This window comes from Notolepis coatsorum, assembly GCF_963971535.1.
Source record: "Notolepis coatsorum genome assembly, chromosome: 7".
NCBI lineage: Eukaryota > Metazoa > Chordata > Actinopteri > Aulopiformes > Paralepididae > Notolepis > Notolepis coatsorum.
In genome coordinates this window covers 90,522,758-90,545,125 of record NC_140171.1, presented here as the reverse complement: position 1 = coordinate 90,545,125, position 22,368 = coordinate 90,522,758, and the positions used below count along the sequence as shown (strand labels likewise).

Below are 22,368 nucleotides of genomic sequence, written 5' to 3'. Positions count from 1 at the left end.
AGCACGGTTATAATGACACACCACCAACGCCAAACAGTGGTCAACGAACGGTCTTTATTAGTATTTTGAGCTGTCCAGGCAGAATTGCAGCAATGGTCTTAGGGAGCCGTTGATATCTGACATCACCGTGTACAAGTCCGCCTTTTATTTATCCCATAACACGCGTTGTGTCTTCTTGGTTCGACAGCAGTGAACAATCTCCGTGAAGTTTCTCAGAGTTCCGCTCGGGTCAGTCCATTATTTCACATCCCATGGGGGGTGTTTCATCACTTTCATGACCATATATGGATAATCATGCACAAGCATTGACGGTAGAACAAAGAGGTATTTATCAACACGGAGGAGCATAGAACCTGCGTACGCACGGTTGATAAATCCCAATATTTCTGTGCGTGCACAACTTCTAAATTCTGTGCTTACGTGTGGAAATAGAACATTTTCTAAGTCACGTTGATGAATGAGGGCCCTGGTTTGCCCAATATTACTTACTTACTTACTTACTTCTTTCCTTACTTACTTACTTACTTACTTACTTACTTACTTACTTACTTACTTACTTACTTACTTACTTACTTACTTACTTACTTACTTACTTACTTACTTACTTACTTACTTACTTACTTACTTACTTACTTACTTACTTACTTACTTACTTACTTACTGTCTTTTACTATTATGTACCTTACCACTATGTACTATGTTACTACTACCCACCATGCTAATTATGTCTATACTACTATGCCTTAGCTGCCAGAGAGGTACCCCTCCTGCTGACTTGTTGTTCACAATTTGTAAGTCATTTTGGTTAAAAGCGTCAGCTAAATGACTAAATGTAAATGTAAATTAACTGTTTTTAAGACATTTGTCCAAGCATCACCATTGCCCCCATGGAATGTCCCACATTGCTTCTAAAGTTTATTTGAAACACCACGAGCACCATCATGCATGTCTTCTGGCAGTGTGACTGGATCCAATCACTTTGGGAGGAGATAAAGACAGTGGCAGCCTTAGCTATGTTTCACCCGTTTCAATTGCCGACTGACATGCAAGCTTAACGATTCCCCTTGCGCTTTTTGCTCCTTTAGCACCATGGACATCTCACGTCAGACCTGGGGTGTGAAAGGAGACACAGATCACTTCGGTTTTTAATTAGGGGAATTGTTTGGATTAATCCTATCTTGAATTACAATGATGATGATGATGATAATGCTGAAAGTGCTCATAATGCATTTAAGTTAAAGTCTGAAAATAGACCATTATTGATGCAAACCAACTTCAATCCTCGCTTTTTCCCCCTTTGTTCTTTTTTATACTCAGGGGGGCCCCCTACGTTACCTGCCGGTAACATGGTAAAACTGAAATGACCATCATGTTACCATGATACTGATACTGGTGTCAGCTGACATGTTGCTCCTGTATTGCAGGTTTGGTCGTAAACCCATGATCCTGGTATCTTATACTGCCAGTGCCGTGTTTGGAGTCATACTGGCCCTCTCCACCTCCTACACCATGTTCGCCGTGACCAGGACACTCTGCGGTGTCGCCTTGACCGGAATGAGCATCACTACCCTTGCCTTGAGTAGGAACCTCATTATATCCTTACATATTGGTTCCTGCAGCAGAGGAATTAGACCAGTGTATGTCAACATTGTCCCACCTAAATGTCGTATGGACCTTCATAAGCATTATGCATACTGTTGGACCTGTCAAGAGGAGATGATAGAACAATGATTGTCACTTACACGCCAATATCTGTCCCGACAATGACAAAAAAGTAGTTTTGTAGATTAGATTAGATTAGATTTAAATGTATTGTCATTATACAGCACAAGTACAGCACAACGAAAATAAGTTTGGCATCCAACCAGAGTGCAAACAGTAAAGTAATATAGTAATATACTATATAATTTAGTAGTAATATGCAATGTACAGGTTATTAAACTGTATTAAACACTTACTCCTGGTCACTCTTATAAAACATACATTGGTTCATGCATCAGAACATTGGCCTGCTCTTCTGTCTTCATCTTGCTTAAAAAAACAAGTAACGTGGGGGCGGCTGGGTATCACAGTGGACTAAGCACTCGCCTACTCTGGGATCGAATCCAGTTGTCAGTGGTACCTCCGGCTTGGTCAGTCGTCCCTACTAACACAATTGGCAGTGTTAGCAGGTGGGAAGCCGGTGGGGTATGTGTCCTGGTCGTTGTAAACTGCGACTCCTACTGGTCGGTCGGGGCGCCTGTTCAGCAGGGAGGGGATCTGGGGGAAATAGCGTGAACCTCTGCACACGTTCTCCCAGGAAAACTCCTTGCTGTCAGGTGAAGAGAAGCAGCTGGCGACTCCATAATGTATCAGAGGAGGCATGTGGTAGTTCTACACCCTCCCCAGGCCGACAGTGATGCAGTGAGGCACAGTGATGCATTGTATAGTCTGATGGCTGTTGGAATGAAGGACTTCCTGTGCCGTTCAGTGCTGCATTTGGGTAGTGTGAGCCTAGCACTGAACATGCTCCTCCTGTCAGCCAAGTCTGTGTATAGTGGGTAGATGGCAAATAAGCTAATTCCCCAAAATGTTGGAGTGTTCCTTTAACATAGGCATAAAATGTGCATACAGTTGACAGAATAAAAGCAATGCATAAAGTGCAGACATAAGAATAGGTATAAAAAGACAATAAAAGTAGTGCAATTTAGAAAGTGCAGACATAAGAATAGGCATAAAATAAGTACAATAAGATTAAGTACAGTTGTAACTGAGGGGTACAATTCCCTGACTGTATTGAGAGTATGGTATTATTAAACCACTACTTAGTTATGTACTTTAATTACTGGCCATACAGTACATGAATATATATGGTGAACACCCACACAAGAATACAGCAATGACACATAAAGTTCTATTTAGAAGATATTTATTATTATCAGAGCAAGCAACGTTAAGTTACAGATTGAGAATTATACTCGCGCTTGTAAGGCGAAGAACACATGTAAAGTAGGTCAAGAGCGTAAGTCAATGAGAATAGTAAGATGGGTCTAAACTGACGCCACCTGTAGCATAGCAATTACATAAGGCACACTAGTACCAGCTGGAGACACTGGGGGGGTTCCCTCCGGGTGTAAGCCGGCAGGGTAGAGGAATGTTCGGGTGCAAAGTCTGGGTCAACGAGGAATAACGAGGTTCCAGATACAGGAACCAGTGCAGTACTCCCTTGATCGGTAGACAAAGCAACAGCTATAATCCAGTATGCCCGACAGCATGGATGAAAGCTAGCCAGCCTCCTCCTAGAGGCGGGCTCGAGGGATGCTCCTCACTGGGGTAGATCCCACACGATAGTGGGGTAGACGGTTCTCTGCTCCAGCAGTCACGGTACCAAAGCAATATAATCCAACCAGAAAAGGTTCTGCATTCGCCGGTGTAGGTTCTCCGGTGTACATATCCAACGGTTCTCGTCTAGGACTCCTCGGGTGGTGGCACGAGTTTAGGCCGCCCAGCCTGGATAAGTGCACTAGCTATATACACGACGAACCGGTGGTAATGCTGGTCACTGAAGAACGGTAGCCGCACGATACACTATAAATGATAGACTATTACTTCACATTAGAATAAGTCGAACTCAACGATACTGCGTTAAACTCTGACACTTTAGCAATATATTCGCACGCGGTTCTCAAGGCTCTATTCAGAGGCAAAGTTGCCCACTTCACTACACGTTGTCTCGTGGTGAAGGCATCAACGTTTTAGTGCTAAGTGCTGCTGTATCCACCTACGCCGTATTTATACGTAAGGTGAATTATCTAGTGCCAACCTCAGTTCTGTCTTGTATTACTGCGCAAACCTGGACATGTTGAGACATGCCTTGGCGTTGCCTTTGAACTTGCCATTGGGGGTATGGTCGTTGGCGCCTAGGGGTCGCTGTCCAATAGGAGAGCGAATATTATGGTCTGGTTTGTACCCAGGTAAAGGGATATTCCGTGTATATATACAAAGAATATACAAGGGATATCAAACGATATACAAATATTATACAAGGGATCTCAAGCAATAAATATATATATTCGGTTTAATCTGACCCTTTGTAACAACAGTGTTGCTCGAAAGCATGTGATTGTTGGTATAATATCTTTCTTTTCTGCAGGTATTGAGTGGATAGACATTAAGCACCGCACCTTCACCGGGACCATCATCAGTGTAGCATGGAGTGTGGGGAACATGCTCCTGGCCTTGCTGGCCTACTGCATAAGAGACTGGAGGCATCTGGTGTTGGTGGTGACGGCACCCTGCATCGCCGCCATCATCTCCTGGTGGTAAGATAGACATAGACAGGCTACTACATGTAGATCTATGGCCAGGGGAACTTGAAGGAAATGTTTTATATGTATATATATATATTTTTTATCAATTCTTTATTTATTTTTTGCAACATTGACAACAACAATAACAACAATAATGACAAGACAACAAAAACAACAAACAGACCCAAAACCTGACAAAAAAACAAATACAAAATACAAATTATACCCAGACCCCCCCCTCACCATTATATCACCTAACCCCCCCCCCTTTAACACATTGACCGCCAGCAGCAGGGGGCGCTGATCACCCTTCATCGCCAGGTCTTTATTCAATGGATATAGTTTTAGACTGCGACATTTGCGAGTGCTTAAAATATATCTTATATTATATCTATGGGTCTAATAACACCGTCGAGTCTCAGTGAGTTGCTTCCAGTCAACATGCCTGAGACAGATTGTTTTTTCATCCGTACATTGCCGTTTTAGACCGTTTTGAATAGAGTATGGTTTGGGTGCGCTTCAGTAATTCCAGGAAAAAGACGAGAAAAAGGCATTTTACTGTAATCCAGTCATCACGTTGTAATTTTTCGGCTGATTATCTAATCATCCTGAAATCAACGCTAGATTATCATTATTATAGCTCATCGTGCATACATGAAATTACCGTCGTAGCGGGCGCTCGCCCCCCCCCCGGCCCCCCCCGCAGTCAACGGTAATAAGCACAACATGGTCCACACAGATAGCTGTGATCGCAGTAGAAATAAATATCAGATCAACGATCAAATTTATATATAATGTTCTTACCTTGTATCTGACGTAATGCAAAAGAAATAATCCAAAAAATTCAATTCAAAATACTGCTTGTGGAGGTCCGTACCACACTACCGACCGTTTCACAATGACGGGCGGGCGGGGTTACTGTTCGATGCCATCGTTGTATAGAACTGGCTCGCCTGAGTATTTAAACCCTGCCCGCCCGGCTCAGATCGGCTCTTAAAACACACCAGCCCATTTTCAATGAGATGCAATAGCTCCGCCAGGCAGTAGAGGGCGGTGTTGACCGTCTGCCAGCTCAGACAGGGTCTGAAGGCTATACCAGAGGCTGTAGCTATGAATTATGAATAGATATAGCGAATAAACGAAATAACGATCCCAAAAACGAGTTAACTCATTTCTGGCTCTGAACGCATGGCGGGCAATAGCGAGTTAACTCGTTTCCGGCGCAGATTGTGTTAACTCTATCAACCATGCCCCCCCCTCCCCTTCTAATATCGTTAGCCTCATACGACTGATCGCCCAAGTCACCCTCCAAGATTGTTGGAAAAGAGCCTCGGAAGTCAGTCACAAGTCATACGAGTGAGTTAGGCAGATGGGGGGTAACAAGTGTTCTGACTGGCCGAGGACATAGGCACTAAGCCAGGGCGATGCAGCAGTGTGAGGAGAGTACAGTTAGGCAGAAATATATAAAAAAAAAAAGGCAATTATCGTATGAGGCCAACAACATATTGATCCGCCAACCATAAGGCTTGGCTTCACATACTTACCACCTCCCACTGGAGTCATAGGTTCCTAAGGCTATCCCATCATTGCTCCCCCCTCTATTAACCCCCCATTAGTCCTTAAGTAATGCAGTGCATTCCCCAGTACATTCTCTGGTTAGAGTGACTAAGATAAACCGAGCATCTCACCGTACATCTATCTAGGCACATTGGTTGGAGATAACCGTAATTCCTTATAAAAATAAAAGCAACATAAACAAAAAACACAAAGTACTGATATAACCTCAGTACAACCGCATAAGCACAACATTATTATACACTGTGGCCCACATTAAACGTAGGCCAAATACCAAAACAACAACACCAGTGAACAGGCCTCTTAGCTGAAACATTGTGGAAAATATTGAATAAGCAGCAAAAAGATATAAAACAGAGTAATCCAAACATTTAACATCAACAGTCACCGTCAATAGTTTCGCAGCCGGTATGTCAGGCCGACTAACATCGGCCGCATTAAATCACGGCAATTCCCGCGCATGCCCAGTCAGGGCGAAAGAACGGCTAGCTTGAATGAGCACATGGAGTCCTGCGCACACAAGGTTAGCTTGATGTGACGGAGCATAGTGTAATTCCCACACATGGCCGTGTTCAGTTAGCTCACATGGACACGTGCAGCACTCCAGCAATTGACCAGCTAGCTTAATTTAACAAAAAAAAATTATTAAATAAATATAAGACCAGCTTAGCCTGTTGTGATGGCACACAGTGTCATTCCACATACCTGTTGTGTCTAATCGCTCATATGTCCAGTTAGCTTGAATGTGCACGTGTAGCATTTAGCAATTGTCCAGCTAGCTTGGTTAAACAAACCTAGGTTAGCCTAGCCTGTTACGATAGCACACAGTGTCATTCAACGTAATTGTCCAGCTATAGCTTGAGCTAGCTGTCAGCTATCTTCACATACTTATCCACCATTTATCCGCCATTATTAGCGACCATAACTGACAGTGTTCTTCTCCCTTCATTTTCACTGAAAGCCTGGCTGGGAATAGCAAAGTTGGGCGGAGGCTCAACTTCCACAACAGGGACATGACCTCTCGATATTCCCCTCTCTGCGCTAGAACATTGGGCGTGAAGTCCTCGAAAATGGCCACTTTACTTCAAAACTTTAAACTTCAAATTACTTTATTTTCCTTTCGGAACTTCATTTGTGCAGTGGTTGAAAGACAAACATACAGTCACAATACATAGACACTCACCACTATATATATAGGGCAGTCCGGCCTCCACCAGACCTAGGTGTTCAGCAGTCTGATTGGCACGAAGCTACCTAAGCCCCTTTTGTTCAATGATGAAGCTCTGTATCGACGGCCTGAGGGCATTCGTTTTTAATGGGTGTGAAGGGTGTGTGTGTTATCTTCAACTATTTGGGAGGCCTTTTTAACTGTACGTTTCTTGTAGATGCTGCTGAGTGGCTCCTGGTCCTTCCCAATTATCTTGCCGCTGATCTTAACGACCCTGTCGAGAGGTTTCCGGTTGATGGCACGCATCACTCCAAACCATGATGTGATGTTAAAGGACATTATCGATTCCACAAAGGAGTTGTAGAAAGCCTGCAGGATTGATGGTCGGACCTGAAGCTTCCTCATCTTCCTGAGGAAGAACAGTCGCTGTTGGCACTTAGAGTGGATGTTATCTGTGTTGGTCTTGAAGGTGAGCTTATGGTCGATGGTGGTGCCAAGATATTTATACTCCTCAACGCGCTAAATTTTCTGGCCATTTATCTCCAGAGCTGGGGGAGTTGTGGGGTCACGCCTGAAGTCCACCAGCAGTTCCTTTTTTTTGCTGGGGTTTAGGTCCAGGAAATTGTTCTTACACCACTCTGCGAACCTGTTCATTTCTCCAATGATGCGGTCATTGGAGTTGGTGGTGTCAACGATGACTGTGTCATCAGAGTATTTGATGAAGAGCATCTCAGTCGTCGGTGTACAGAGTGAACAGGACTGGTGAGATGACAGTTCCCTGGGGTGCCCCGGTGGATACCGTTCTGTTGGAGCTGTAGTTGCCGTTGAATCTAACAGTCTGGTGTCTATTTGTGAGGAAGGAGAGAATGAGCAGTATGAGGTGGGGTTTGACATTCATCCGGAGGAGTTTCTGTCCCATCAGATGAGGTTGCACGGTGTTGAATGCACTTGAGAAGTCCACGAATACTATCCTGACAAAGGACTTGGGCTTCTCCAGCTGTGTGTAGGTGTGATGCAGCAGGGTTATCATTGCATCATCCACACCTCTCTGCTGCTTGTATGCAAACTGGAGTGGGTCTGTGTGCCCACTAACCTCCCTCTGTAGCTGAGGTAGAATGAGCCTTTCAAAGCTCTTCATCACCAAGGTGTAATTGCTCCCTCCTGGAGCAGGCCGCCCGCATAATCAGCTCCTTCGTGCGTAGACTGTGAAGCCTCGCAATGATGGGTCTAGGCACCTGGTTCTTGTCGGACCTCGCCGGGCCAGTTCTGTAGGCCGTCTCACACAATGGAGGGGCGGCCAGAATGTCAAGGCCCACAATCTGCTGTAACAAGCCGGGCATGGAGTCCACGAGACGGCTCCCTTCAGATCCCTCCGGGACTCCCACAATACGGATGTTGAGACGTCTCTCCCTGGACTGCATCTCACAGATCGTAGCTTGCATCCCGGCCACCTCCGACCGCTTATTGAGCAAGGCCCCCTCCAGGATTAGTAGTCTCTCGGCCTGCTTGGAAGTTTCTTCGGTTAGGGATATTATTTAAGATGCGTTAGCCGTGGCCATTGAATTCAGCTATCTACTCTCTCCATGACCAAATCAATTGCTGTCCTGATTTCCAACGTAACCGTTTGTCCAAAGCTCTCGAAGAGCTCCTTTTGCGTCCTGGCTGATTCAACCACAGCGTTAGCTATTAGCCTGCCGATAGTCTCCAGCAGGCTCGTGTCACTCAGTTCAACTGAGGGAGACACGCTAGCAGACGGCGTCGTTCCCCCCCGAGTCACCGAACGTTTAGCTGCCATCTCCAATGCTCAAAAACGTGTAAACTCGATGTATCTAACAAAATACTGTACAAAAAAATTAAATAAAATAAAGACTAATGGGTACAAGTATGATAAAAGAACGTACTTTGGGGAGCCTAGCTGAAACACAACCTCACCCTATGCTGCCTTGACATGCCCCCCTCTATATGTATATTTTAAAATCAACTGACTGACGGAAGCAAAAGAAAACAGAAAACATAATTTTGGCATAGCAGAATATAATTTTTTTAGTGAAAGCGTACCCAGGGTATGGCACATAGGGGCCCTCCATGATGGCAGTTTTCTTCTTTTTATGTTGGGCTCCACTGAAATAGTTACTTTACAGGATATGGTTCTGAGTTACTTTACAGGATATGGTTCTGAGTTACTTTACAGAACAGTAGAAGTCGTACAAAAGAAGCGATATAGATTATAGATATAGAAGCAATATAAGATTTAAAGATTTTGCAGCATAGAAATACCCCCAAAAAAAGTGTGTGTGCAAGTCAGTATTGTGTGCAGATCAGTATTGTGTGCAGGTCAGTATTGTGTGCAGATCAGTATTGTGTGCAGGTCAGTAGCACTGGTTATGTCAGTCACAAACCTTTAGCCGGTCATTACTTACTTTACTTTACTTTATGTGTTTATTTGGATGGGACAATGCTAAATTTATGAACACAGTGAACATGAAGCAGATACAGTCACCTACATGGTAAGAGTGTAAAAATGTCCGGATTTAGCACAAGGCTAATTTCCATCCGTTTTCCCCAAACATAAAGACAGGATATATAAAATAGTAAGAAATGTACAAATAAGTAGCAGCAATTCACTAGAAAATACATAGCAGCAATACACAAAAATACTAGTGGCTAGAGACATATATCACATGTGGTCACATGACTGGTTGGTCTTCAGCCATTGTTTGAGTTGACCTATAAAAGTAGCAAGGGTGGGGCTTTCCCTTAGTGTTATTTGTTCATAGGTCTGACTACCCTTGGAGAAAAACTGATCCGGGGTCTGCCAAAAAACAGTTTGTGGTTGGGGTGGCTGGGGTCCTTAAAAATCCTGCAGGCTTTGCTGACACTCTGCCCATTGTATAATATCGTGGATGGAGGGACGCTCACAATCACTGATGCTCTGGGCTGTTCGCACAACCCTCTGTAGCACTTTACATTAAATTAATTAGTATCCCCCTCTATCTCTCCTTCTCTCTCTTTCTCTCTCTCTCTCTTTCTCTCTCTCTCTCACTCACACAACGCGACGTGGAATCGATTCGTTACACAATCAGACCTAGTAGTATGTGTAGTATATACCAAGAATAACTTCAGTATGAGTACAGGGCTGTACACATATTTTGCATATTGTTAAACGAGTCAAGGCTAGCTATTAAACTATCGATATGAATTGAAAATGGGGGACCCTGATGTAAACAAGACAAACATCTTTCTCTGGTCTGCATCCCCTTAACAATTGTGTGTATTGAGCCGTACTGTATTGTACCCATTCTGCAATCTGTTAAATTAAGTGTTCATTCATTCATTCATTCATTCATTCAAACATAGACTGGGTGAGATATTGAACAAGCCATAATCCACTTATTTTAAATCCAAAAGAAACTCCACTCTCTCTCTGATCAATCCAATAATAAACACATATGTATATCTTGTCATTTTAAACAAGTTACCATTCATTGTCTGGTTGATTATGCCCCACCCGCGGCAAAATTAATTAGTTCGTACAACAACACAGCATCGCTCAGATGAGAGAGAGAGAGAGAGAGAGAGAGAGAGAGAGAGAGAGAGAGAGACTTTGTTTAGTTGAAACGTGGTCCAGGAGGGCTTGATAAAGTGTATATGTCCACTGTCCCAGACTGTTGATGTATATCCACTGTCCAGACTGCATCCAGCTAGCCATTATAGCGTGTTGTTGTTTGTTGTCGAACCAGCTAAGACAGAGTATAGCCTACCCTTCGAGAAGCTTTGTGGTCCAGACTCCAGGCTTGAACTTGTCCATATAAATCTATTTAGTTAGATCCAACACTGTCTGAATGTACAGTATCTTGTGATTATTATCAATTTCCGACAACTACTATTTCCTAGTAGCCCCTCGATTAGCATAATCTGCAGAGCCCAGAGCCCAACGTCTGGGGACGCGATGTCACGTGCCACTCTCAGCCAATAGTGACTACATCGGGCACTCGAGCAAGCGCCCTCTGGTATCGTATTTGACAGCGCTATGTTGTACGTACGTATTTATTTATACGTATTTGCATTTTTCCCTGTGAGTTGCGCAATTACGGCGGAGCAGAAATGAGTGCCCATAAAAACGGAGTGGAGGGGGCTAGGCGCCGGCTGGGGGATGAATAGGCTACTTCCTCCTCACGCAAATAATTCTTTCTTCTTCTTCTTTTAACCAGGGAGGGCGGCGCTCTAGCGCCCACTATCGGCCGGCCGCCACTGGCCGGGAGGCCTCTACTATTGAGGCGGCCCAAGAGCCCTTCTGCGTTTCTCTGATTGGCCGCGACGCCCCACGTGACAACGCCGCCGCGTGTCTGCCACGGAGCGGAGCAGCAGAGCGGAAATAGGCTGCATTCTATTGCCATGCTCTGCGACCAACTCTAACCTTAACCAACTCCGAAACAATGCCTAAACTTAACCCTAACCTTAACCAACTCCGAAACAATGCCTAAACTTAACCCTAACCTTAACCAACTCCGAAACAATGCCTAAACTTAACCCTAACCTTAACCAACTCCGAAACAATGCCTAAACTTAACCCTAACCTTAACCAACTCCGAAACAATGCCTAAACTTAACCCTAACCTTAACCAACTCCAAAACAATGCCTAAACTTAACCGGCGAAATGCACGTTAAAAAAAAAAAAAAAATTGAAGGGATTCGAACTTGTCACCAACGCACCGCAGGTTCCACAGCAAGGCGGCGAGCGAGTTGAGCTAACCGTCGATGTTGAAAGAGGGGGGATTAGGGCTGCATAATGCCGTGGCAGAGCTCCGCGGCAGCGTTGTCACGTGGGGCGTCGCGGCCAATCAGAGAAACGCGGAAGGGCTCTTGGGCCGCCTTTAAAGAAGAGGCGGCCGGGAGCTCATTATTTTTCTTTCCTGTCGGAGGATACTGTGACGCTTTCTGTACTCGACATACTAGGCCTTGTGTATGTATGTATGTGACAAATAAACCTCTTGAATCTTGTCATATATTCAATCAGTTTCAGTAACTACAGAACACATATTGTAATAGACTCACTTGTTGTTGTTTTGTGGTCCGGCTGTCTGGACGGTCTGGGCTTGCACAGCACATTTCATGATAAAAAAAATTATCCATTTGTTCTGATACGACCGCCGGTGCCGGTACCACCGGGCGTTGTCAGAGAAATAGTCCCCACCGGCGCCACCGCAGCAGCAGCAGGTGTAACAGCGTCGTCGCCAGCTGTCAATTTGTCTGCTATCGAAGACGTAGATGATCCCGCCTCCTGCTCTGTCAAGTCGATTGGCTGCTTCGCCATCTTCGTGAAACCAAAATTGGTTAAAAGGCTTACTTGTTGGATTTTTCATTTCGACATTATCCTGAGTGATTACCTGTCAAACTATCACTGTCACTCACAGGTTAAAACGTGGGTCAAGTTTGATTTGTGCGTGCCTGCAGGTTGCAGCACCGCCAGGCTCCGAATGGTAATTGCAAGAATAGCATGCATGTTGCCATATTACGGTGTGAATTAGTGCGCAAATCATTAATCATACATCAAAATAGCCAAATTGTATTTATTATACACGATGATGATACAGAAAATTACAGAAAAATGAGAAATGCATGGCAAAAATAGCATTTATTTTCAGTAATTTAGAGACCCCCCAAAAATTCACAAATCATGTTTTCAGGGGAGCTGATGTCTGATCTAGGGGATCCAATGGCTCACCGAGCTGCCCCATGGTTCGCACCCTGGTCATATAGGGTTTATTACAATTGTCCTTCTTCTATGAAATCAAGCTATAATCATCATTACATTGTGGCCTACTACAAAACATTTAGTAGATGTTCCATCTCTCTTTGAAGGTGGATTCCAGAGTCTGCAAGATGGCTTCTGGTTAACGGTGAGGTGGAGCAGGCCCAGAAGTACCTGATTCAGTGTGCTAAAATGAATGGAAAATACGAAGACTCGTCCAAATTAGATACAGAGGTAAAGTTGATGGTCTAAGGCTTAAAGGAACACAACCAACATTATGGGAAATGCGCTTACAGTCTTCTCCAGAGTTGGACAAGAAGGTAGATACCAATTTCCTCTCTTACCCATTTCACACCGCCAGGGCTCCTTTGAGCTAAACAGTCCGACGTGAACTGTTACTGACTAATCCATCATTTACACTTCTCAAGTGCCTATTGCGCTTGTCGTCCAGTATTGGCATTAATAAATCAGATGGCATGCTAATATGTCATGTTCTACAGTAGGACTTACTACTATGATACCCATTAAAACAGGTAATTCGAATAATAGAAGCCTACTTTTCTGGAACGATTCATTTCAAACGTATACAGTGTGTGTGTGCGTGTATTCTTTTGTGTGTGTGCGCTGACTCGCTAAGCCTTTCCCTATGCATATTAATTTCTGGAGCATTTCTTTATCCACTCTGGTTGGATGGTGTATTGTACTTGTGCTGTATCATAACAATACATTTGAATCTGGGCCCCGTTCCCCGTACCTGGATAACTGAGTTAGCCGGATAACTTTCGGTCAAGTCTGACTTAAGCCGGACCTTCCCATTCCCCGAAGCTGGATTGTCTAAATCACCATGACAACAGATCAAAAAGTTTGAGCCTGGTCGAGAGCAGGGTTAAGTTCAAGTTAGCCGGATGAACCATGGCCACGCCCCCGCAAAGAAGTGACAGCTCGTTTCCTGAAATGATTCTCACAGTCTAGTTACGTTTCTGTGCTTCGTTTTCCTAGAGGGGGCTTTTGAAATGTATAATAATAGAACTAAACTCATATTGAGCCTATAGATTTACTTTGTCCTAAATAAAATAATGCACGTCATATACGGCGCTCGGAGTCGCGATACACGCTGCATGTGGTTATTTTAATAACGGCTCATTGCAAATGTGAATCCCGCGGGGATATTTTTAATGAATGAAACCTATCGGCCGTTTGGCTCTGATTAGTTTCATATATTAATCTCCGCTGTAGATTTGCTTAACGGAGCGCCGGATTGTGTTTCATTCAAGCATAAAATTGAAGTGTCTATGCGGGGATTGTGGTTTTTGTGTGATATTGTAACTGGGATTAAAATGTCTGATGAGATGCGCTGTTTGACGGATTTGAGAAATTGAATGAGCCGTTGACGTCACATTAATGCATTTGAGAATAAAGAGATAAAACTTCATTTTTTGGTAAGAAAAATATTCTAAACACGGGTCTCTCGTCCATTAATGCATAAACAATGAGTATATCCCATGTGGCACAGTGGCGCAGCGGCTAGTGCTGAATCTTGGCAACCGGGCGACCGGTGTTCAAAACCCCGCTTTTCCAATATAATTCTTTTGGAATATAATATTAATGATTATACGCAAAAGTAGCCTAGTTTTAAGTTAAAATATTATAAATCTACATGCATTGAGGATGTCATTCTTTATATAGCTCTCAACGTGCACCAAATTGAATTATTCCTACATTGCAAAAAGAAGGAAAAGACTAGGAGAAGTGGGATTCGAACCCGGGCCGCCTGTGTGAAAGTCAAAAGCAGACACCGTTACACCACAGTGTAGATAAGTAAAAGATCCACCATACATCAATCAATGGGTAAGAGAGCCGTGTCCTTATTCCTTATAACAGTTTAACTAATTATTTTAGCTAGCAAGATCTCATTTGATTATCCATTCCATAAACCTACTGCCAGCAGGCAAGTTTAAAGAAATATAATCTGATTGATTGGGGTAATGAGGGACTTAAAATTAGCCTATAGATAACGCATTTAACTTGTCGGCGAGGCGATTGAGCCGTAATGCAATCTGTTAATAAAGTTTTAAATCAATTAATCAATCAATGCCGTTAGAAAATCAGGATCTCTGCTATCGATACGTGATGGCTTTTCAACTGAAGCGGCCGCGCGCACTTATCCTGGGTCTCAAGTCTGGTTTGAGTTAACGAGACTGAATCCACCTTCGAGGAACATGAAAATCCCGGCTTCAAACATCGGGTTAACTGAAGCTGGATAATGGGACTCTTGATCGACTTAGTTGAACCAGGTACGGGGAATAGGGCCCTGATCTCGTTTTGAGATCAGTCGCAAATCGCTTCCTGTTGAATGGATCGACAGTGCAATGCCAACTCTCTACTTTCCCCCGTTCTCGTCTTCACAGCCTATAATATGACACGCCCACTGATGATGTCACGGTTCGCGAGGAAAAACCAAAAAAAATCTGTGCCAGCTGAGCACCGATTTGTCACGTTCTGAACCAATTAATCACGGTGTGAACGCGCCGGCCGGTGCGAGATTACGTTCGGGAACCGGCTCCAGCACGGAGCCTGGCCGGTGTTAAAGGCCTATCTGTGTGTTCCGGAGAAAGCTATCCGGCTGCAAACTAGCCTAGTTTAGCACAAACGAATGGAAGCGGATACGGATGAGCTAGCTTAGCTGTTGGCCAAAAACACCTCTCCTGGAACTTTAAGCTAGGCTAGCTGCTGCCAGTTTTTAAACAGGCCAAATAGAATAGATCGATCTACAGGAATGGTGTTGTGACTCCGCACCAAAAGTAGGCGTGGCCACGAGAGGAGCCAATGTACACGCTGGGCTGATGGACACCCTAGATCTCAAGGCCAGCGTCTGAATATTCCATCTGTCGTTTTAACATCTAGAATCATGTATTCTGTTGTTCTGAGGGATGGACTATTGAACTTCTATAATGAAGACAGCACTTTTATCTTGGACTATTGAACTTGAATATATGAAGACAGCACTTTTATATTGGACTATTGAACTTGTATATTTGAAGACAGCACTTTTATATTGGACTATTGAACTTATATATATGAAGACAGCACTTTTTATTGGACTATTGAACTTGTATGAAGACAGCACTTTTATATTGGACTATTGAACTTGTATATTTGAAGACAGCACTTTTATCTTGGACTATTGAACTTGTATATGAAGACAGCACTTGTATCTTGAACTATTGAACTTGTATATTTGAAGACAGCACTTTTATCTTGGACTATTGAACTTGTGTATATGATGACAGCACTTTTTCTTTCTTACAGACTCTGAGGAAGGTTACAGTCCCTGAAGTTGCTGAAAAGAATCATTCCTATTTGGATCTGGTCAGGACGCCTAAGCTGAGGAAAATAACCATTTGCTCAGGAATATTCTGGTACAGTATACCATGGATTTGACCTTTGGTCGTTTGAAGTATAAACAAATAGTTACTGTAACCCAGCTGTCAGTCGTCCCTACTAACACAATTGGCAGTGTTCAGTTCAGTTCAGTTATTTTTTATTTCGGGCTTTGGACACATAACAACGGTCATTCCATAAATTGTCAACGTTTTACCAGCTGCTATTGCAGAATTGTCCAATTGTCCGAAAAGGGCTAGGGAGAAGCACTAGGCTTGTCGGGCCCTACCCCTGAAGACTTATGTTTCTTTTCTTTTTGTTTTTTCATTTACATACATACATAGTACATACATATAGATATGATATAGTACAAATTACAGTACACACATATAGTACACATTACAGTACACATTACAGTATAGTATACCTGCAGTATATAATAGTATATATAATAGTATATAGTACATAATAGTGTATACAGCACATACATAATGTGATGTGAAATATATAGTACATGATATATACAATACAGTACCATAATATAATAGCATATACTGCAAATATAGTTCAATATAATATACAAATTAATTATAATATGATTATATAATGTAATATGATATAACGTACAATACAGTATCATACGTATTTTCTTTTTATTAATATGCAATTAAAGCTCTTCTTCCCTTCTGTACCTATCAAAAATAGATTTTTTTGAGTCTAGATTTGAATTGATTTATATTTTCACAATATTTTAGTTCATCCTCTAGCCCATTCCACAGGGTGGCTCCGTAAGAGGAGATACACATTATTTTCAGGTTGGTTTTCATCACAGGTTTTTTGAAGTTCAATGGTCCTCTGAGTGTTAGCGGGTGCCGGCGGGGTATGTGTCCTGGTCGTTGTAAACTGCAGTTCCTACTGGTCGGTCTGCGCCTGTTCAGCAGGGAGGGGATCGGGGGGAAATAGCGTGAACCTCCACACGCGTTACATTCCCCCAGTGAGAGTCCTCGCTGTCAGGTGAAAACAAGCGGCTGGCTGACTCCACATGTATCGGAGGAGGCATGTGGTAGTTCTACACCCTCCCTAGGCAGACAGTGGGGCAATGCGTGCAATGACCAGGAAGGGAATTGGCATAACGACTAAATTGGGATGGGAGCAAAAAATACAGAAAAAGTGAGAGAAAAAAAATGTACAAAAATAAAAACATAAATGACACAGCAGTCACCATTTCAAAGGGAGTTTATTTACTTTGTGACACAATAGCCAAACAAATGCACTAGCCATCAATATCTTATGCCAAATGATTAGGGCCTATTACAAAATAAACTAAAAGAAACAACTGTATTTATCAATTAACAAGTCTGAGTCCTCATCTGCACCTTCCGAGTCCAAGTCCGAATCATCAGTGCTCAAGTCCAAGTCGTGTCACGAGTCCTGAAAATCAGTCCAGGACTCGGACTAGAGTACTACAACACTGTATCCTAAGCAGAGATTCCACAGTGGCAGAACACCTGACCGCTGCCACTGATAGAAAACTAAGGAACATGTACAGACTTGAGTGATACTGCCTGGTCAATAGAAACAGGCAACACGGTCTCATCAAAAACGTATGTAAGTATTAAAGGAGCTCCCGTCTTATACGGAGCTACTGAGCAATTTTGATCCTGTAGTTAGACTGGCTGACGTGCCGTTATACTCCTGGTCTCATACCAAAACAGTCCTTTGTCCCAATGATACGTGCAGGCAGCTTTACTGGGAAAATGGTGTTTATTTTCCCTCACCGTCAAACAGGATGTCTTCATAAACTGATAAATAATAATGAACACAATAACTAATTAGATACAAACATTTTGACCTGAGACCTGCGTCGTGCGTGCGGTCAAAAACCATTGCCCTTTTCCGGGTCAAAACTCCTCCTCCTACAGGTGTACCTGACGCTTAAATAAAAGAAGCGCCACCCCCTGGTCACATAAATCCACTGCACATTAAGTCCATTTTGGCCGTTACACACCGGCCCCTAATTGTTAAGGCAGGCAGACATAACAATTCAAAAAAAAAAAATAAACAAAACAAATAAGAGCCAAAACATGACATGGATTAAGTGCATAGATCTACATTTCATGAACCAAACACAGTTTCGTCACCGGCCTTACAATGGTGCTACTTTTAGTCTGCAATTTCACAGAACGCACCAGCCCTTGTTTGTCTGGAAATACCTGCAGAACCCTGCCAAGTGGCCAGGACGCCTGTATCAGTTCCGCAACCGTTCCTATTTCCGGGGTAGGCCTGATTGGCCCCGACAGGCACGCCCCGCGGCAGCCCCAGGACACGGCAACGAGGCTGCTGTGGTTCACCGCCGCTTTCCGCCTTCAACGCCGCAGAGTTACCATACGCTATACAATATACTATGCAATGTACTAATATACCATACGGCTCACTTTTCCCACTTCAATGACAGAGCCGCTGTTTAATAATATTGTCGCAGCGGAGCTCCGTCGCGGCAGCATTATGTAGCAGTAATCCCCCCTTTTTTACCATCGACAACTAGCTCAATTGGTAACGCTGCTTGGCTCTGGATCCTATGGTCCGTTTGTGACAAGTTCGATTCCGTTAAATTTTTTTATTTATTTTTTAACGTGCATTGCACTATAGCGTATTGTATATTGTATGGTACAGTAACGGTCTCTGGAGCGCAACAGTAAGAAGCATTTGCACTGCAACGCATACACCTTACTGTAAATTGTACCTCATCCCATTTCTGCTTTGCACTATAGCGTATTGTATATTGGTACATTGCATTGTATATTGTATGGTACAGTAACGGTCTCTGGAGCGCGCCAGCATTTGCACTGCAACGCATACACCTTACTGTAAATTGTACCTCATCCCATTTCTGCTTTGCACTATAGCGTATTGTATATTGTATGGTAACTCAGTTACTTCTATTCTGCATCGAACGCTGTACATATGTCTCTATTCGGGTCACGTGCCTGTCTGGGCCAATCAGGCCTACCCCGGAAATAGGAACGGTTGCGGAACTGATACAGGTGGCCAGGACCCACGAGGAGCTGAAGAGTCCATGATGACCACAATATCACCAGCTGCCAAACTCCTTTTCCTCTGGTTCCACTTTTGCCTCTCTTGAAGCAAGGGCAAGTACTCACGTACCCATCTTTTCCAGAAAAGATCTGAAAGATACTGGACTTGCCGCCATCGTCTTCTTACATACTGGTCATGTGGATCGAACACTCCAGGTGGCAAAGCTGGTTTACCCTTCAAGAGAAGAAGATGGTTCGGTGTAAGTGGCTCCAGGTCGTTGGGATCATCCGAGAGCTTGGTTATTGGACGGTCATTCAAAATGGCCTCCACTTCACAGAACACTGTATGAAGCCCATCATCATCCAACCTCTGCTGACGTAGGACAGAACTGAGAACCCTTCTCACCAGGCGGATCATTCGTTCCCAGACGCCACCGTGATGTGAACCTGCCGGTGGATTAAAGCTCCAACGTATTCCAACTTGTGCCAGAACTCCATGAATCTTGTCTTGATTCAAAACAGCCAGAGCCTCTTTCAGTTCTCGTTCTGACCCAACGAAATTGGTACCATTATCGGACCGTAAGTGCGCCACTTGTCCTCTCCTGCTGATAAAACACCTCAGAGCATTGATGCATGCGTCTGTGTCCAATGACACCGCGACCTCCAGATGGATGGCCCTGCTTGCCATACAGGTAAATATGACTCTGTACCTCTTACAGGTTGATCTTCCTTTCTTCACTTCGACTGGTCCAAAGTAATCTACCCCTGTGTTGGTAAAAGGTGGTAGGTCAGGAAGGATTCTGTCTGCTGGAAGATCTGCCATCTTTTGCTCCACTGCTCTGCCATTGTAGCGTTTGCAAAAGCTGCATTCAGCGATGATCTTCCTAACAGCTGCATGGGCGTTGGTGATCCAAAATCTCTTCCTCACTTTGGACAGTGTGTGAGTCCTTCCACCATGTCCCAGATTCTGGTGTGCATGCTTGAGAATGAGCATTGAAACATGCTGGTCCTTGGAGAGAATGAGCGGATGTTTAGCTTCCTCTGGCATTGATCCTCTGCTCAGTCTTCCTCCAACTCTCAAGAGTCCATCTTCAAACACTGGATCCAGCTTATATATGGGACTCTGTCGACTCACTGCTGCCTTCCCAGATGTTAAAGCAGCAATCTCTTCACTGAATCTCAGTCGCTGACAGTAGCCAACGATGGCAACCTCTGCTCTCTGCAGATCCTCCAGCGTCAAAGTGCCGCTCATAGATGTTGCTGTGAGCTTTTGACTTGCAGCCTGCTTTCTCAGACGGCTCTGTTCCAACAACATGACCCTCAACTTTGACGTCTTGCTTTCGACATGGACAGTCGCATTATTCTCAGCTCCCAACAACGGTGTCAAAGTAAATCAACAACAAGGTTTACTATACACTTTCTACTCACCCTACTTTGGATTACGGATCAGTACCTTAATTCAACATGGAAATACCACCAGACAGGAGTGGATAAGGTAAAAAAAGAGTCCCATTGCGACTTTTACCTTCTAAATGGCTCGGAGAGGAAACATCCATCCATGGGGACTGCAGCAATACACAGCGTGTTAACGTCGAATCCGGGACGAAAGAGTTTACCCCCGTCGGGCAGGTTTGATAGAAGATCAATGATCTTCTTATACCTGCTTCTTTTGGGAGACATTCCGCTGAACCCAGGTCCAGTTATCACTCGGTACCAAGCGAGACAACTCGGACTACAGACGCAAACAGCGACGACCACCGTTGCGACCAACTCATCATCCAACATCAACAACCCTCCACCGCCCACTACTGGATCACCGGCGCAACTACAACGGAGCGCCCGAGGGACCAGAACGAGACGGGATGAACCAGAGGCTACAACACCGGTGCAAATCACAAGAAATCCAACCGGCAACCCCACGGTCAAATCGCCTGCTAAATTAGCCAACCTAGCCAGGCTGGCTATGTTTACCAGCCCAGGAGGACAAAGGGTTGCCGCCAGAGAAGACACAGGACCAAGGACCCCCCCCCCTCCCCCCTCCCCACACACCAACACACAGACCTCATGGAGACAACAACAAAGCCCCCCCCCCACCCTCCCCCACAGCAGCACCAGACACAGACGAAGAAAATTACCTGGAACTCGACGACATCAATACCACAGCAAATAAAAACGGACTACACATTTTTCACCTGAATGTAAACAGCATAAAGCATAAGCTGGATGAAATAAGAAACCTGTTTATGAGTGGTAAGGTAGACATAATATGCTTTACTGAAACTAAACTTGACTCATCTGTAACAGACCCTGAAATAGAGTTAGAGAACTATACTACAGTCCGTAATGACAGAAACCAGTATGGAGGTGGTGTTTGTATGTACATGCATAAGGACACCAAATTCATTACCCGTACTGACCTTCATCATGAGACAATTGAAACCGTATGGGTGGAAATTCTATTTGAAAGGGCAAAATCTGTTCTAGTCGGCACAATATACAGACCGCCAGATCAAACTGGCTTTTATGATACTCTGGATGTGTGCTTAGCTGGAGCTGAGGATGCTGAAAAGATTCTTATTGGGGATTGGAACACGGATATGCAACAAAAAGATGCACCCGTCTTCAAATCCTTCAATAGGTTTTGTGATCTGCATGGCCTCAGCCAGCTAATCACCCAACCCACAAGGGTATGTGAATTAACTCAGACTACCATTGACCTCATCCTGACCTCTGACAAGTCCAAGATCTCCAATAAAGGGGTTATAGCATGTGGGTTAAGTGATCATTATATGATATTCTGTACCCGCAAAAAGCTAAAACAAAAGGCTAGCTGTCACAAAACAGTCACATCTAGAGACCTCAACCTACTCTAGCGAGGCCTTTAACCTTGAACTGGAGAGTCTGGACTGGTCAGATGAACTCAATGGTACACTGGTTGAAGAAACTTGGCTTGGCTTCAAAACCAAATTTTCATCAATACTAAACAACATGGCCCCCCTAAGAACCACCAGGGTAAAAAATCGCGCTGAGCCATGGATGCACACTGAAATACTGACCGCTATGAAAGCCAGAGACAAAAAATACTGTGAGTTTCGTAAAAGTCAGTCAAAGCTTACCAAAAGCACGAGCAGTGAACTCCAACACCACGTGACTGAACTCAAACTAGA

General features: G+C 44.0%; 1 protein-coding gene across 1 annotated transcript in view; it reads left to right on the top strand.

The window, feature by feature from the left end:
- Positions 1–22,368, top strand: part of LOC311231694 (solute carrier family 22 member 7-like) — a gene marked incomplete at both ends in the record, with an annotated part of 142,872 nt that overhangs the window by 10,496 nt on the left and 110,008 nt on the right. The window contains 4 exons of the mRNA XM_084318322.1: positions 1,425–1,579; positions 4,133–4,301; positions 12,896–13,019; positions 16,095–16,204. Coding sequence (XP_084174448.1) covers positions 1,425–1,579; positions 4,133–4,301; positions 12,896–13,019; positions 16,095–16,204 — 558 coding nt within the window. The remainder of the gene's footprint in view (positions 1–1,424; positions 1,580–4,132; positions 4,302–12,895; positions 13,020–16,094; positions 16,205–22,368) is intronic.